The sequence below is a fragment of the Pinus tabuliformis genome, chromosome X, assembly GCF_031772625.1.
Source record: "Pinus tabuliformis cultivar Carrire ecotype Pingquan chromosome X, CPIR1, whole genome shotgun sequence".
NCBI classification, from domain to species: domain Eukaryota; kingdom Viridiplantae; phylum Streptophyta; class Pinopsida; order Pinales; family Pinaceae; genus Pinus; species Pinus tabuliformis.
In genome coordinates this window covers 938,496,395-938,512,445 of record NC_142308.1, presented here as the reverse complement: position 1 = coordinate 938,512,445, position 16,051 = coordinate 938,496,395, and the positions used below count along the sequence as shown (strand labels likewise).

Genomic DNA, 16,051 nt, shown 5'->3' with positions numbered 1-16,051 from the left:
TCTATTGTGTCTCGGGCCTCATTACCTCCCAATTCAATACCAATTTCACAACTTCAGCCTTTTGTCCTATTCAGCTTGCAAAGCCATGTGTGTAAATTCATTTGACTGGAAGATGAAGATGGATGCTTTAGCTTTTCCCATTTTCTTCTTCATGCATCACCATCAATATTCTTTTTCTTATTGATGAAGAAGAGATGCAGAGTCAGATGAGAACAAATACTGGGTGATCTCATTGGTGTGTGGAATCCCCTTGCTGGAATGTGAGTATTGCCTAGCGAGTGCGCTATGGGTATGGAAGCAGTGCCTGCATATCGGCGAACAAGACAGGGAGTGATGGGGCTATGCAAGGTGGGAGGAGTTCAAACATGTGCCCCGTCTCTACTTCTTCATCATTTCCGTATATGAAGATGACATAAAGAAACCCAAGTGGGCTCCTCCAATAGGTTATGGGATCAATCTAGAGTGGATCCTCAAGAAAGTAACTTACGAGCAGACTAGGGGCCGAGCTCCTCCTTATGTTTTCTACTTGGATCATGAAAATTGTGACATTGTGCTGGGAATCCGAGGCTTGAACATGGCAATGGAAAGCGAGTATGCTTTGCTCCGGCCATATCCATGTTTCTCAACTTGGCTGTCAGATATACTGATATTTTCAAATTTGTTGTGTTACAGGTATGGTTTAATTTTTTTTTTTACTTGCATTATTTTTTTGGTTTCAAACTATAATCACAATTATGTCTTCTCTGCCAGTGACAATCTGGAAGATGGTTTCTAGATGCAAGTTCTCGGGTTGTTGTCTTTGTAATACCACCTTAATTGCAAGCTTACAGAAAAATCGAAGTGGCATATTCTATGTTGCAGATTGTTGTCTTTGTAATGCCACCTTAATTGCAAGCTTGCAATAAAAATCAAAGTGGTATATGCTCTGTTTCAGATTTGGTTCCACAGCCTAGATTAGATTTCATTCACCTTTGAGGCTATCACCTATGTTGTATTCTGTGCGCATCCCCAAAAATAAAATCAATGGTATTTGGAAGAAGATCAGTTATTCTCATGCTCTAATCTGTGTGCACCCCGCAACACAAAATAAAATTAATGGTATCTAGAATAACTTATAATTTTAGCTGATTCATGAGATCGAAACCCAATTTACCCATATTAAACTATAGCCACATTTACATGATCTCTTAATTGACCTAGATTGGGTCTTCCATGCACAGGATTATGGTGTATGTTGTATTTTATCTATGCACGGGATTATGGATTATGTTGTATGGCGTAGGATTATTGATAGTCTAGTTCATGTGCTTATCACTATATAATATGGTTTCAGAGCGTAGTAACAAATCATTGTTTTCTAGTTAATGATGCACAACACAATGGGGAATGATTGTCACTACCTGGGTCTATAAGCAATGACTGGTTCAAGTCCTATCAATCCTTTTGTGTAGACTACTCAGTATTGGCTATCGGGAATGTCCTTATGGTTGTGCCTCACTCACTCCATGTAGTGCGTAATTTGATATTTAAGTAATGAGCTGGAAGTCCTGAACTAAATATAGTATTGCCCTTACTCGTGACGTGTTACTTTATGGACTCTAATTAATCAGTACTTATCTCGAGAACAGGCTCTTTTCATTTGGATGTGCCACTTTCTCAAGTAGTGGCTATAAATCATTAAATATAAATTATTTGTTTTGTATTTGCAATGAGTGGCATCATTTTGCCAATCACCTCCTGCCCACAGTTTGATCACTTTGACTCGATATTGGTCATTTGAGCGGTGATCATTTTGTTATTAACCTAATAGATCAAGTATCGTTGTGGACACGTTTATCTCATGCATGTGCTAGTATGCGTCGGAGCTATCGTCCTCCTCCGAGCACCATGAACAGAGTGGTACGAAGTCTCCCAACTCATCTATCCTTTGAATCTAAGTTTTATGTATCCAAGTATCCGCCCCCGCAAGCGAGCAAACAATTTGGTTGGTATCAGCGCCACATCTAGACATTGGACCCATTCCATGTGCTTTGCAGGGACTAGCTGCTACGCAACTTCTCTTGTTTAAAGCATATTTTCTTCATTGAATATTGAAGTGAAGTGATTCAAGTTGGAAAAATAATTAGACTCTTAAGATCATGTGTATTAGAAATATTTTTTACTAAATTCTTTTATTTATTCATTCAAAATACCACTATCCTAACCCAATTTTTAAATAATTCATTAATTCAAAATGTGTTATAGATATGATAAATTGTCAATTGCTTTTAAATTTTGATCCAAGTATTTGAGATATTATGTATGTGTTTATTGTAATGGAATAATTTGTGCTACCAAAATTTTTATCGATCCATATCATAAATTATGAGATATAAGCAAATCATAATCATCACAAGCTCAAGACTCAAAAAAATGTAATTTGAGAAAAAAAATAGTTTCGTAAATGGAACAATGTATAATATACCTTGAAATTGATTGAAAATCATGTTTTTATATAATTTCATTATTAATATTTTATGGAGATCCATGTTTAGTGTTTGAATTTCTTCATCTTATTGATTTCCTTGTATGGTAGTTAATGTTTTATGTCACTCTTAATACACCACAAAATCTTCCTTTTAAATTTCTAACTTAATTCATGCATCTATACATCTAAAATTTAAATGCATAACACTACATGTTAGAAAAAAATATTGCAAAGGCTAGGGTTCTCTTCAAGGGCCAGCAAAAGGATTTCATTGTAGTCTAGCTTTGTGTTGGCATTTTCAATCTTTTGCAAGGGAAAAAGGTCTCACCCATAGCGTTGTAAAGAATTAAGTATATTAACAAGTTTTTAGAAGGTGAGTGGATAAATTTACCAATTATATAAAACAATAGTCATTAAATAGTTACAGAGGAAACAAAAAATTCGTTGCGGACAATACTGAGCAAAAAATTAATTTTTTTAAGCAAGTAAATGATCACACATATACATGCACATTTACCAATATATATTGATGTTATCTAGGGAAAAGTAAGCATGATTACTAGTAGTAAGGACAACAAGTATTACATAGCAAAGCACATAAGAAAATAACAAAGAGAAACAAAGTAGTGGAGAAGCAATAGAAGCACACTTTTATTATATATCTCTTAAATACGAATATAACACATACATTGATACATTTACACATATATATACCTTGTTAGGACAATTACAGTAGTTTAATTGTCTGAACTAACACAACTTAAACTAACTTCGTCGTCAATTTAACAAAGTTTTCAACTGACCCCTCCAACGTCTCCCCCACCCTCAAAGCCTTCCTCTTCCCAAACAAGGGGAGATCTGGAGTGTTACAAAAAGAAATTGTACAAAAATAAATACAATATAGAAGAAAAGAACATTAAATTATGTGGTTTCTTGTACACTTACTGGCTCTTCAACATGTTCTACAGGATGGTAGGTCGACATTTCTTGGGTTGGTTCTGCTAAATGCTGAGTTGCTTGGATGACTTCAACTTCATGAGATTGTTGTTATAATGTCGCTCTACATGTCAAGATGCTAGGTTCAAAGAGAGTATTGGTAGGTTGTGGTAGATCTGGTGCCAGTGGTGGCATGCCAGAGAACAAAATTGAGTGTATAACTAGAGCAAGTAGTCGAAGATGATCGTAGAAGATCAACCATTCAGAAACTACTGTCCTTGCTTGTGCATCTATTTCCTTTATTTTTGCAAGATATTGTACTATGTCTTCAAATGAATTTTGCTCTAATATCCTCTCGTCGATAGTACCTCGTTATTCCAGCTATTGCACTCGATTAAGGATCCCCTGTAATAATTTTGAAGCATTAGCTAGTTCCATTTGAGCTTTATTTCCTTCTCTTAGCCATTCAAGTTCTTCCTGCATAAGTTGGGATTGAAGTTTATTTTCGTGAACCATCCTTTTATTAAATTTTAATTTTTCCCTCGACTCTGTGACTTTCCTAGAGCTTAAGTCATGAATGAGCATGTCCTTCATTCTGATATGACTTCAGGTTGATGACAAGTATGTAGGAAAATTATTTAAGATTATGCTCAATGTGGTCCCATGATCAACTGTGTGTTTAAATGAGTGCTTAGCTTCTAGAAATTATTGATGTGAACTCTAGATTACTTCTGATAGTTTATGACTTCTTAGAACTATTGTTTTCAACTGCAATTCACTTATCTAGGCATTGAGCTGCTCATTGTGGCCAATGAATTGAAGCACTAATTTGCGAATAGTAGAAAGATGATCATCAACCTTGGTAGGAATGCCAATATTTAGTTTTTCTACTTCTTGGTGCTACTAGTCCAACCATATCTCCCTTTCTTTATCTTCTTTCTACTGAAGCTTATTAGTGCATTTATTTCTTTTCTTCATCCTTATTTTTGTTTCTTTTACATAATTTTCTAAAATTTCTAAAATTTGTCTACCACTAGCAAGCCTCAAGTTAGGAAACTTACTTGGAATATCTATAATTTTTTTCTTAACCTCAATCATGGGCATGCTAGTTGAGGTTGATTAGATTGGAGACGCTTGTTCTTGAATCGTCAGTGTAGCCGATGTGTCTTGTGTCTATGAACTATCCTTTCTTATTATTTAATTCAACTTTGTTTGTTCTAATGATATTTCTTGTATGTCGAATTGATATGATTAGGTCTTATCAGTCTATTCCTATTCTTCTTCGACATGTGTCAAAGATAAGCGAGGTGACTCCGAGGTTAAGTCAATCTCAAGGATCTAAAATTTTGCCTTGTTATTGGTCTTGATTGTGGTTGATTAGAAGTTTGAGAGGAATTTCCATCTTGTATAGAAGTTTGTGGTGGGGTGGTTTTCTAGACTTCTTGCATCTTATGTCGAGCATTTTTGTTGAAAGAATTTTTTGCATAACCCAATGCTTGTAATAAGTCCCCTTTAATAAAATGATATTGAAAGTTTATATTTTATGGGATTTTTGACAGTTTTTCCTTTCTCCTGAGTTATTTCTATTTGTTGTTAGACAATTTTATCAATATGATATTGCTTCTACACATCAGGATGATAACATGGAGTAGGGTTACACTTTTTTCCAAGAGAGGTGGCGTTTAGGTGGAAAAATCATGGCTTAATCAAGAAATTTAAGTGCTTGATCAACCCTTTTTTAAATGTTCGATTGAGCTCTTTGAGCGCTAAAAAAATACCTTGATTGAGGGTTAAAAACAAACCCTTGATGGAAATTTAGGGCTTGATCAGGAATTATGGCTCAATCAAGATTTATAGCTTGATCGAGTCATTATTTCCTATTAATTTTCTTGCCCACGGTCTTTGCGTGCCATTTGCACAGACTGTGGGACAATTTAGAGCTCGAACGAGTGTGTGAATAGCTCGACCGAGAGTATTGGAGCTCGATCAGACAATTGGATCATGGAGTGTTCAAATCAATATCGCCAACAACCCCAACAATGTCCCAGAGGCTCAAATGAAGGTATGTATTCTATTTTTTTTTGTCTTTTTTTTTTTTTAAATTAAACAAATTAATTTGATAAAATAACTTAACATACAAAAACCATGAAAACTACAAAAAGAAAACCTTCAAAAGAACTTAGAAAACCACAAAACCAATCTAGAAATCCACAAAAAACCCTTCAAAACGACTTAGAAAACCACATAAAACAACCTAGAAAACACTTTGAAACAACCAAAAAAATTATAAATTAGGTTTTAATTTTTTTTCTTCTTTGCAATGTCTTGTTTATTAAATGCATTTTTTCTGATTTTGAATGGTAAAAGCGTTATTTACTAATTATCTTAGGTTTTAAAGTTTTTCTTTAGGAATTTCGTGAAATAAATTTTCAATTTCTTTTATTTTTTGTTATTTAAAATGCATTTTAATTTTCTAACAAATTCAACTGAAAATATACCCCAAAAAACTCCAAATCAGAACACAATGAAACTATAACCAATAAATAAATAAATTAAGAACTTGAGATTTTCATGATTTATATGGTTTCTCATGGTGAACCTCTATTTATAAAATAAGAAATTTTGGTTTGTTTTATTATTTTAAATTTAAATTAATTTATAATTTAAATATTTTTTTAATAATAAATATAGTACGATTAGTTTTAAAACTAAAATATCAATCTTTAAAATTAAAAATCTAAAAACATCAAATTTTGTTTTATATATATATATATATCTATATATATATATATATATATATATATATATATATATATATATATATATATATATCTATATATATATATATATATATATATATAACTATTATTTAACTATAACATCACATAGCTATATATTGTAGTTCTATATATATTGTTTGTTATATAACATAGTTCATAACCTAAGGTTATTTAACATAACATAAAACTCTCTAATTTTTTAAAATGTATAACATAAAATTATTCAACATATATATCATATCATAGCATGTAACAAAACTATAACAATTCCATAACTACACAACTATATTATTATTTAAATATAACTATATATATTTAACTATTATAAAGTTATAACATCACATAGCTAATATTATAGTTCTCTATATATTGTTTATAACATAACATAGTTCTATAAGTATTTAACATAACATAACTTGTTATTTAATATAACATAACATATATGAGTAATTAAGAAAATATAGAATGTAGGGTGAGAGTATAGATGGGAGGACGAGGGCACTCTGCAACTCGCATTAGGGTTTCAGCAATCCCTGCTACGGCAGGCTCTCCTGACAGCGCTCAGTTTTGGCAGGAACAGGAAGAACTTTAGGTTCTCATCTTTTGTTTTTGATTGAAGGAAAACATGCAGCCCCCTCAGGGGGAGGGAGACGCGCCTCCCCCAAAAAACGACAACCAAAAGAGCCGGATCGAAGATACTGACAGCGAAGACAATCACAATGATAGCAATGCTGAAAGTAGTAAGCAGTTAAACTCTAAACAAGCACAGAAAGACAAGCCTAAAGCGAGTTCTTCCACCTGCAAACCAGTAGCCACTCACAGGCCAAAAGTGGAACTACCCAGCCATCGAATCAATGCCAGAATATAGTTTATGAGGGATCACGCTCTGATTGGCAAGTTTATTGGAATATGGCCAAATGAGAAAGCGTTAAGAAGCTGGATCAATTCCAAATGGAATCCAAAAGGACACATCACTCTGCACCTAGGGCCAAAGGGGTTTTTTACTGCAGTCTTTAACTGCCTGGAAGACCGAAACAGGGTTTTGGATGGAGGTCCATACTTCTTTAACTCTGCAGGACTTTTTCTCAAAGGATGGATTGAACGTTTCAATCCGGATAAGGAAGACTTAAGCTATGCACCTGTGTGGATAAGGTTGTATTCGCTACCGTGGGAGTACTGGGAAGAGGAGTCCCTCAAGGCAATTGGTAATGCTCTAGGCGAGTTCATCAAGGTAGCAGAGGAAACAAAGTTATGCAGATACACTTCATATGCCCGGATCTGTGTTTACATGGACCTCAAACAAGCTCTGCCAAATACGGTAAGTCTCTTTCATGAAGATGTTGAATGGATACAGTTGATAGATTATGAGCATGTACCTTTTAGATGCAGGAAATGCCATGATTTAGGCCACCTCTACAGAGACTGTCCGCTGAACAGGAAACCCCCACCTCAAATGGATTCAGATAATCCAACGCCTGATGGATTTACCAAAGTGTTGAATCACAGAAGGGGACATAAAAAATCATCAGCCACCACCAAGACCAATCCGGTTGATCTGTCAAAACCCTCAACAAGCAATAGCTTCGCAGCCCTAGCCAGTGATGATATCCAAGATCCTGATAATACACCCTCAAATGAAAAGGAATCCAGCAAAGAAAAGAAAAATGGAACTCCACCGCAGCCAGGGGAAAAAGTAGTATATGAATCGGCTCCTCTCCCCAAATCTACAACCCAGACTTGGAGCTTCCTTGGAATGGAAATCGATGATACGAATCCCAGTGTAGTGGAAGAGAAGGAAAGTGATGGGAACTTTCAAGAACCCCAGCTCATGGAGGAAGACACTGAGTCTATTGATATTGGTGAGCTGGACATTTTAGGCCTAGAACAAGCCTGTAAAACAAGAAACTTCGACAAAATACCTGATAGACAAGTGGATAATTTGGTGGAAGTCCTCAATCGCACTCAAAAGAAGTACTCTCTAGGAGTTCAGATTGGCAGTCAATGGGATGGGAAATTTATCACCAAAGACAGTAAAAAGAGAGGAAGGAAAACCACTCTGGAAAGAACTATCAAGATAGGAGAAGTGTTAGTTGAATCAGGCCGATATGCCAAGTTAACCAAGTACTTCAATGTCAACCCCAAACCTTCTCAATGAAGTTGATATCATGGAATATTAGGGGGCTCAATAGCCCAAGGAAAGGCAGACTTCTAAAAAACATGCTCATGCAGGAAAAACCAACCATTCTCTTTCTGCAAGAAACAAAATGTAACTCGACAGTCTTGGAAAAAATAGCAGCAAAGGCCTGGCCGGAAGGGCTAGTAACAGCTGTTGATGCTCAGGGCGCGTCGGGAGGACTGGCAGTTCTCTGGGATGCACGAGTAATTCAACTTGATAATATACATGCAAATAAGAACTTCATTCAAGCAATATTTCACATAATCGGCACCAACATCAACGGCCATATGACAAATGTGTACTTCCCTCAGGAAACCATGCACAAAGCTGAAATACTGGACACCTTATCGCAGCTGAACTCAGAAAGGCTGCACCCGCTATGGATATCTGGAGGTGACTTTAATATGATAGCAAGAATGGAGGAAAAAAAGGGAGGCAGAAGCAGAGGCAATAGAGATGGGACCATATTAAAAGATTTTATTCATAATAACTGGTTGATTGATCTCCCTTCAAATAATGGCCTATTCACTTGGAACAACAAAAGGGAAGAACCACACCAAATAGCCTCTCGTCTCGATAGATTTCTTATATCAGATAATGCAACTCACCTAGGTGGAGAATTCATTGCCTCTATCCTTCCTGTTTCGGGCTCTGATCACTGGCCAATAGCTCTCCATTGGAATCGCCCCGGCAACAGTATTCGGCGCCCCTTCCAGTTTGAGGCTTTTTGGTTAACTCATCCTGAGTTTAATGAATTTGTTAGAGCAACCTGGCTCAAATTCAATCCCTCTGATGGCACCAAAATGTCTATATTCCAGCGGAAGCTTAATTATCTCAAAAGAGAAATTAAACATTGAAACCATTCTACTTTTGGTAACATCTTCAAAGCTTAGGCAACCCTCAATCAAGAAATGAAGATTATTCAGCAAAGGATCATCACAGAAGGGCATTCTGAAGATCTAGTAAAGAAGGAGCAATATATAGAAAACCAAATCCTTGATAGGGCTTTACAGGAGGAAACTCTTTGGAGGCAAAAATCAAGGGTTAAATGGCTGAAGGATGGGGAAAAGAATACAAAATTCTTTCACAAAACTACAGTGCAATGAAGAATGAATAATCATATTTCCCACATCAAAAATGATCAAGGAATCAGAATTGAAACTCATGAATGTATTGAAGAGGAGTTCCTCAGGTACTTCAAACAGGCTCATCAAGAACTCAGCATAGATCGAACATAGGCTATTGATAAAGTTACGAGACACATTCCCAAATTAATCACTGAAGAACATAATATTCTCCTCCTCAAGCCCACAAGCCTTCAGGAGGTTGAGATTGTTGTGCATCAGCTGAAAGCAGGGAAAGCTTCGGGTCCGGATGGATTCACTTCCAACTTTTTTCACAATTTCTGGGATCTAATCAAATTGGAAGTTTGGCAAGTTGTTGAAGAACCACGCACTTTGAGATGGATGTACCCAGGACTGAATGCAACCTTCATTGCATTAATACCCAAAGCAGAGGAATCTAATACTCCAGACAAATACAGACCGATTGCTCTTTGTAACATCATATACAAGATTGTCTCCAAGGTTATAGCTTCCAGATTGAAACCTCTGCTCACTTTTATTATCTCTCTAGAACAATCTGGATATGTGGAAGGACGGCAGATCACGGATGGCATTATTTTAACTCATGAAATAATCCACTCCCTGAAGCACTAAAAAAAACCAGGTATGTTGCTCAAAATTGACTTGTCTAAAGCTTTTGATAGTCTAAGCTGGGTTTACATACAAAAAATTCTAACTACCTTTGGATTTGCCCCTTCTTGGGTTAGATGGGTTATTAATCTATTATCCTCCTTGTTCTTCTCTGTTCTCATCAATGGTATCCCATCGCCCACGTTCCGTCCCTCCAGAGGTATCAGACAGGGAGACCCGCTCTCACCTTTTCTTTTTGTCATTTTAGCAGAAGGACTGGGTCGCAGCATTAAATCTGCTCTTCTATCCCAAAGCCTCAAAGGCCTTTCTTTTTACCATTCTCCCTCCTACTCTCATCAGCAATTCATGGATGATAATATGCTATTTGGTCATCCCTCTATTCAAGAAGCTCGTATCTTCAAATCCATCCTTTCAAATTTCTTTGATGCTTTTGGGGCCCTTATTAACAGAGTCAAGTCACAAATTTTTTTCTTCAATACCCCTCCTCCCACCCAAAGAGCCATAGCCCGCATTCTTGGTTTTACCATTGCGTCTCTTCCTTCTAAATACCTGGGGGCCCCCTTAATTGCCTCGGCTCTCAAGCATTCCTCCTGGAAAGACCTATTAGAAAAGCTAGAAGCAAGACTGTTCCTATGGACTCAGAGAGCTCTCAACATGGCCAGCAGACTTGTGCTCATTAAATCTGTTCTTCATTCCATGCCCCTTTACCTTTTCTCAATTCTCGCAGCTCCTAAATGGGTTCTAAAAGAAATAAAGAAGCTTCAGCGCAATTTCTTATGGGGTAATTCAGGCCCCAATCGAAAGTGGGCTCTGGTCAAATGGGACAATGTCTGTCTTCCAAAGAAAGCTGGAGGTATTGGGCTAAGAGACCCAGGGCACAGTAATGCGGTAATGGGCGCTAAAATTTGGTGGAGATGGCTCTCAAATCCTAGCACTCCTTGGGCCTCCCTATGGACGGCAAAATATGCGAACAATACCCCCATTGAAGAAAGAATCAGAATGTCAGAAGTAAGCACAGGTTCAGTTATCTGGAATTCGGCCATTCAACATAGAAACCTAATACAACAGCATAGCTTCTGGGAAGTTAAGAATGGTAACACAACACGGTTCTGGGAAGACTCCTGGCAGCAGCTCCCAAAAATCAAAGACACTCTCTCCAACCTTCCAGAACAAGATATAAATCAGTTTGATAAGGTGAATCAATTCTGGGATTCTTCTTCCACACAAGAATACAGACAATGGAAGAAAGCCAATCAGATTCTTCCGCACAGCACAGATAAAATTTAGCTCTCTCTCTCCTCGGAATTACAAAAGCGGAAAATCCTCTCCTCAGCAAGAATGGATGTTCTCAGATGGGGATATGAAGAGAAAGGTATTTTCACCACTAGGGAAGCATATAAAGTAATTATTAAGGAAAGGATAACCAAAGATATTTTATGGGATAAGATCTGGAATTCATCTTATTGGCCGAAGGTGTCTACTTTTTTGTGGCTTTTATGTCATAACAAGATTCTCACTTGGGATAACCTCAGAAAAAGAAGTTTCTTTGGACCATCTATATGTCCTAACTGCAAGAAGTCAGAGGAATTAGTGTTAGATCTAATGCAAACCTGTCAACTAGGACGGAAACTGTGGGAAAAGGTTACATTCCGTTGTCAAAAAGAAGGCAGAGTGCATGGGGATATTAAAGGCACTCTTCGCAATTGGAGTCAAGATCCATATCAAAGCAAACTCTTAAATACATTGTGGCAGCTTATTCCTGGTCTACTGATGTGGAACATCTGGAAAGAGAGGAATAGGAGAATCTTCAAAAATCAATCAATGTCTATTGAGCAGATATTGACTGGGCTAAACCAGAACATTAAAGAAACCCTATCTATCAAAGCCTGGTCCCAAGAAGATTATCCATCACTCCCGCAGGAACAAACTATCTGGGCCAATTGGAAGTTTCACTTAGATCATCAGTCCACTATCAATGACAAACCCACTAAGAGTTACAACATTCCAATAAGTTGGACTCCACCGCCAATCAACATGTTTCAACTCAACTTTAACGGAGCTTCAAGGGGTAATCCTGGAAAATTAGGATATGGAGGAGCCTTCAGAGACCATCATGGCATTCCTTTACTAACATTTCTTCGCTGAAAAGGCTGGGACTCTAATAATTCAACGGAATTGGAAGGATTGTGGCGAGGTCTTAATCTTGCTCAAGACAGAGGATTTTTTCCATTAATTATTGAAGGGGACTCACAAATCATCATAAACATGGCAACAAAGCTCATGCAAGAATTCCCAATTCATAAAGTTAGTAGCAGCTGGAGAATGGCTCAAAGACTCGAGCTAATAAACCAATGGCACTCTCAACACCAAACAATTTCTTTCAAGCATATCAGGCGGGAAGGAAATAAGTTGGCTAACTTTCTTGCTAATCTAGGAGTGGATACTGAAATGGATTTCTTTGATGGCCCAATCTCCAGCATAGCCTCAGAGAATCAACTCTCAGATTTTCATACCATTGTGAAGAATGACATGAACCAGAATTTGGATACACACCTGCATGCGGGTGTTATTAATAGGAATTAATGAGACGCATGTAGAGATGGCAGCTGTCCTGGCACCTGGACGGTGGACGCAGCTTACACATTCCCGCAACATCTGATATGAAAGTTGAAAGGTGCAGCATTATGGCTCTGTTAATGGCATTCAATGCGCATTCGGCTCGAGAAATTCGGCAAGGTGATTTAACCATGGCCCACTCTCTGGTTTCTGCAAGTGACATTCTAAGCTCCTTCTTCCTTTGCTCGTTATTTTTTCTGCACCCCTGCTCTGTTCAGGTTGTCTGGAAGCTCCTCTGGTTCTTCAGTTTGGTTTGTTCAGCCTGCGCATGGTCCTCTCCCCTCCAGCTCTGGTCATCTTCCCTTCTTAAGCTCCCTATTCATCCAGCCATGGCTCGACGTCGCGGAGTCCCACGTCATGGTAGTAATACTGGCAATCGTGGAGTCTCACATTGTCGTGGTGGTTCTGCTCCATAGAACATCACTCCTTTAGCCTCTGCCTCTCTGTCCTCCCCACCTTCTGATCATTCTCGGCCTTCTCTGAACAGTTCCTTTCAAACCACCCATTTTAAGTTCAGGAGCAGGATCAATAAGCCTTTGATTTCTGCCAATATTACTGTAATTGTTACGGAGGAGGAAGATGCGCCCAGCAGTTCAGACAACATTTCCATGTCTCTGTCTCAGTCTCAGAATGCAAGTGGATTTCAAGGTGAGATTGTTGGGGTAGTGCTCAGCGCTGATAATATGCAGAACGAAGGTGGATTCCCGAAAGCCCTTCAACCCCAGCCAGTGTCTTTACAGGATCAAGTACTTGCTTCTGAACCGGTGCATTTTACAGGAAGCATTCTGAATCTAGTAATCCCTCCAGATGGCGGTGTTCTGGAAGCTGAAGATAACAAAATGGTCACATGGATTGGCTCTCCTAGCCAGGTAAATAAGGACGCGACCGACTCTCATACTCACGATTAAAGAATTCTGGTTCAAAGGCTCTGTCAGCATTCTCGTCTATGATCTGTCGTTCTCAAGTTATGCATCTATGGTTTTTGTTATATCTGATCATGCCTCTGGCATTGCTTTTGGTATAAGTACGAATCGCTATAGTTTTCAGTTCAGAAACACTTATGGCCTAGCTAGCCTGGTTTTTTATTCTTTTGTAATGGTGGCTTCAAAAGATTGTATCTCAGCAAACGAAGAGTTGCCACTGGAGCTGTTATGTCAACTATAGGTCTGCTTAGCTTTTTGTCTTCTAGCATTCTTCAATTCTCGCTTCAAAGTCTCTCAATTATGTAAGGTGATTGAAGAAAGCTATATGTTTAAGCTTCTTTGGTGGAGGGCTTGCTTCGGCCCCCTCAGAGGTCTAGACCTCTCTGTAAATATTTTTATCTTTTTTTAATAGAAATAGTATTTACTCAGAAAAAATAAATAAATAAATAAATATATATATATATATATATATATATATATATATATATATATATATAAAGTTCATGTTTCAACAATGCAACATTAATAGATACATTAAATCCATCATGAAAAGTGCATTTGGTCGAGTGAATAAAAACATTTAGACTATTTTTTAATTTGTACCATATTGTTTCATTATATAGTGTGTTGTACAACAAACATTGTCTTCATGTACTTGCACCTACTACATGTCATGTGTCGATGTCAAACATTAAGAACTTAATGTCTATTGGAGTATTTGGTTGGCGTGAAATTTTATTAGTTTTGTAAATAGGTTTATTTTATTTTTTTACATATATATATTTACATATTTATACACTATGAATAGCATGTATTATTTGGAAATGGGAAAAAGTGTGAATGTAGATTTGATCACTTCTTTCGATTGCGTTCACATTGACATCACTAATTTGGTTGATAAATTATAAAAAAATTGATTCTAAAGTTTATGAATTCAAGCTAGATTATTCTGTTTCAATTAAGAAATGTTTTTTTTGTCAACATTCTTTCTATGTCAACATTTTTTATGGATTAGTTCATATCTATTATATGTAATAGTTTAGTCAACATTTTTTTCTTGGATTAGTTTATATGTATTCTATGTAATATATAGAGGCATCCCATATCCACACCCCAACGACAAGCCACATAGTGCAAGGGGATCTATTATACGTGGTCGGGCTCATGATATATCACATAGCCCACCAAGGGTTCACATTCCACTCATAGATCATGTCTCTGATGTCAATCAGAGTGTCAGAGGAAGTGTTTTTGTCTTTGTTGATGATCATGCTACCTTTAGTGGACCTTCTTCACCTGTTTCAGGTGCACCTCCTACATTTTCAAATCTTCTTTAAACTTTATGTGTTTATGTCCTCAAATTGTCTTTAGTTTTTAAATTATCTTCAGCTAATGTGTTTGAACTTAATGTATATGTTATTATGCTTCTATTTTGTTAATTATATATGTTAAATTATGTTTATGATTTTCAGGCTCTTAGCAAGTCAAAGTTGAGGATCAAAGTGCAGCATCGATCCCTATGTGGGACTATGCTACAACTCATATCACATTGGATGATGTTACGACCCACCATAAGTGGATCACATAAGAGATATGTCAACATCCTTACTAATTCATTGACTAGTCCTAGTTTTTCTTTGATGTTGGATAGCATCAATAGGTTGATCGAGACATATTAGAGGTTGGGCCCACAAAGCCACCTCCTACAGTCCATAGAGAGGATTAGGAGGCATGAGGTTAGATGCCCACATACTTGTTAGGTAGTGAAAGAGGCCACCAAGAACATTGATGTTTGTGGGGACTTGTTCGACATCCCTTTAGATTTCTCTACTAGACATAGAGGTCTGATTCCATTGAAATATTTTAGGAATGTTGATGTAACCCATTTTCTGTATGATAGATTCATTGGAGCTTGGGGCCAGCTCCCCCACCATGACTAGGTCAACATTAATTTTTCCAAGAATTTATATACAGATTTTGTGTTACATATGAGGCCATATTACACTGATATCAAACCTCATTATTATGGTCTCGACATGGGACATACCTACGGTCACAAAGGGCCTTGCAAGGACCCTAGGCATGTACAACCACCTCCATGATTCTTGCCATCAACACCTTGAAGTTTGGTATTATTGAAAAAGATAGAGGAGTTGTTGTATCCCAGTGCTAAGACTAGGGAGACTATTGCATACAACATGCGGATGTCATTGGTCAGTGCGCATGTTGCATTGGATGGAGAGATTAGGAGACCACCACCATTGCCTCGTCACCCACCAGTTCCCTTATATGATGATTCATTTTTTGTGATTTTACCATTTACCAAGTTTTGACATATGAATGTATGTATCGTGGTGTCATTCATGACACTTGGACGGTGCACGACCCTTGTGACACAAACCAGGTACATATATATATATATATATATATATATATAT

The 16,051-nt window shown here is 37.2% G+C and overlaps 1 protein-coding gene across 1 annotated transcript; it reads left to right on the top strand.

The window, feature by feature from the left end:
- Positions 1-8,400: 8,400 nt before the first annotated feature.
- Positions 8,401-9,216, top strand: LOC149142785 (uncharacterized). The gene has a single exon (XM_089451580.1). The coding sequence runs from the start codon at positions 8,401-8,403 to the stop codon at positions 9,214-9,216; it is 816 nt and encodes a 271-aa protein (XP_089307706.1).
- Positions 9,217-16,051: the final 6,835 nt, after the last annotated feature.

Excerpts from the sequence above, each read along its gene's own strand:
- LOC149142785 (XM_089451580.1), top strand. The coding sequence starts at position 8,401 with ATGCTCATGCAGGAAAAACCAACCATTCTCTTTCTGCAAGAAACAAAA.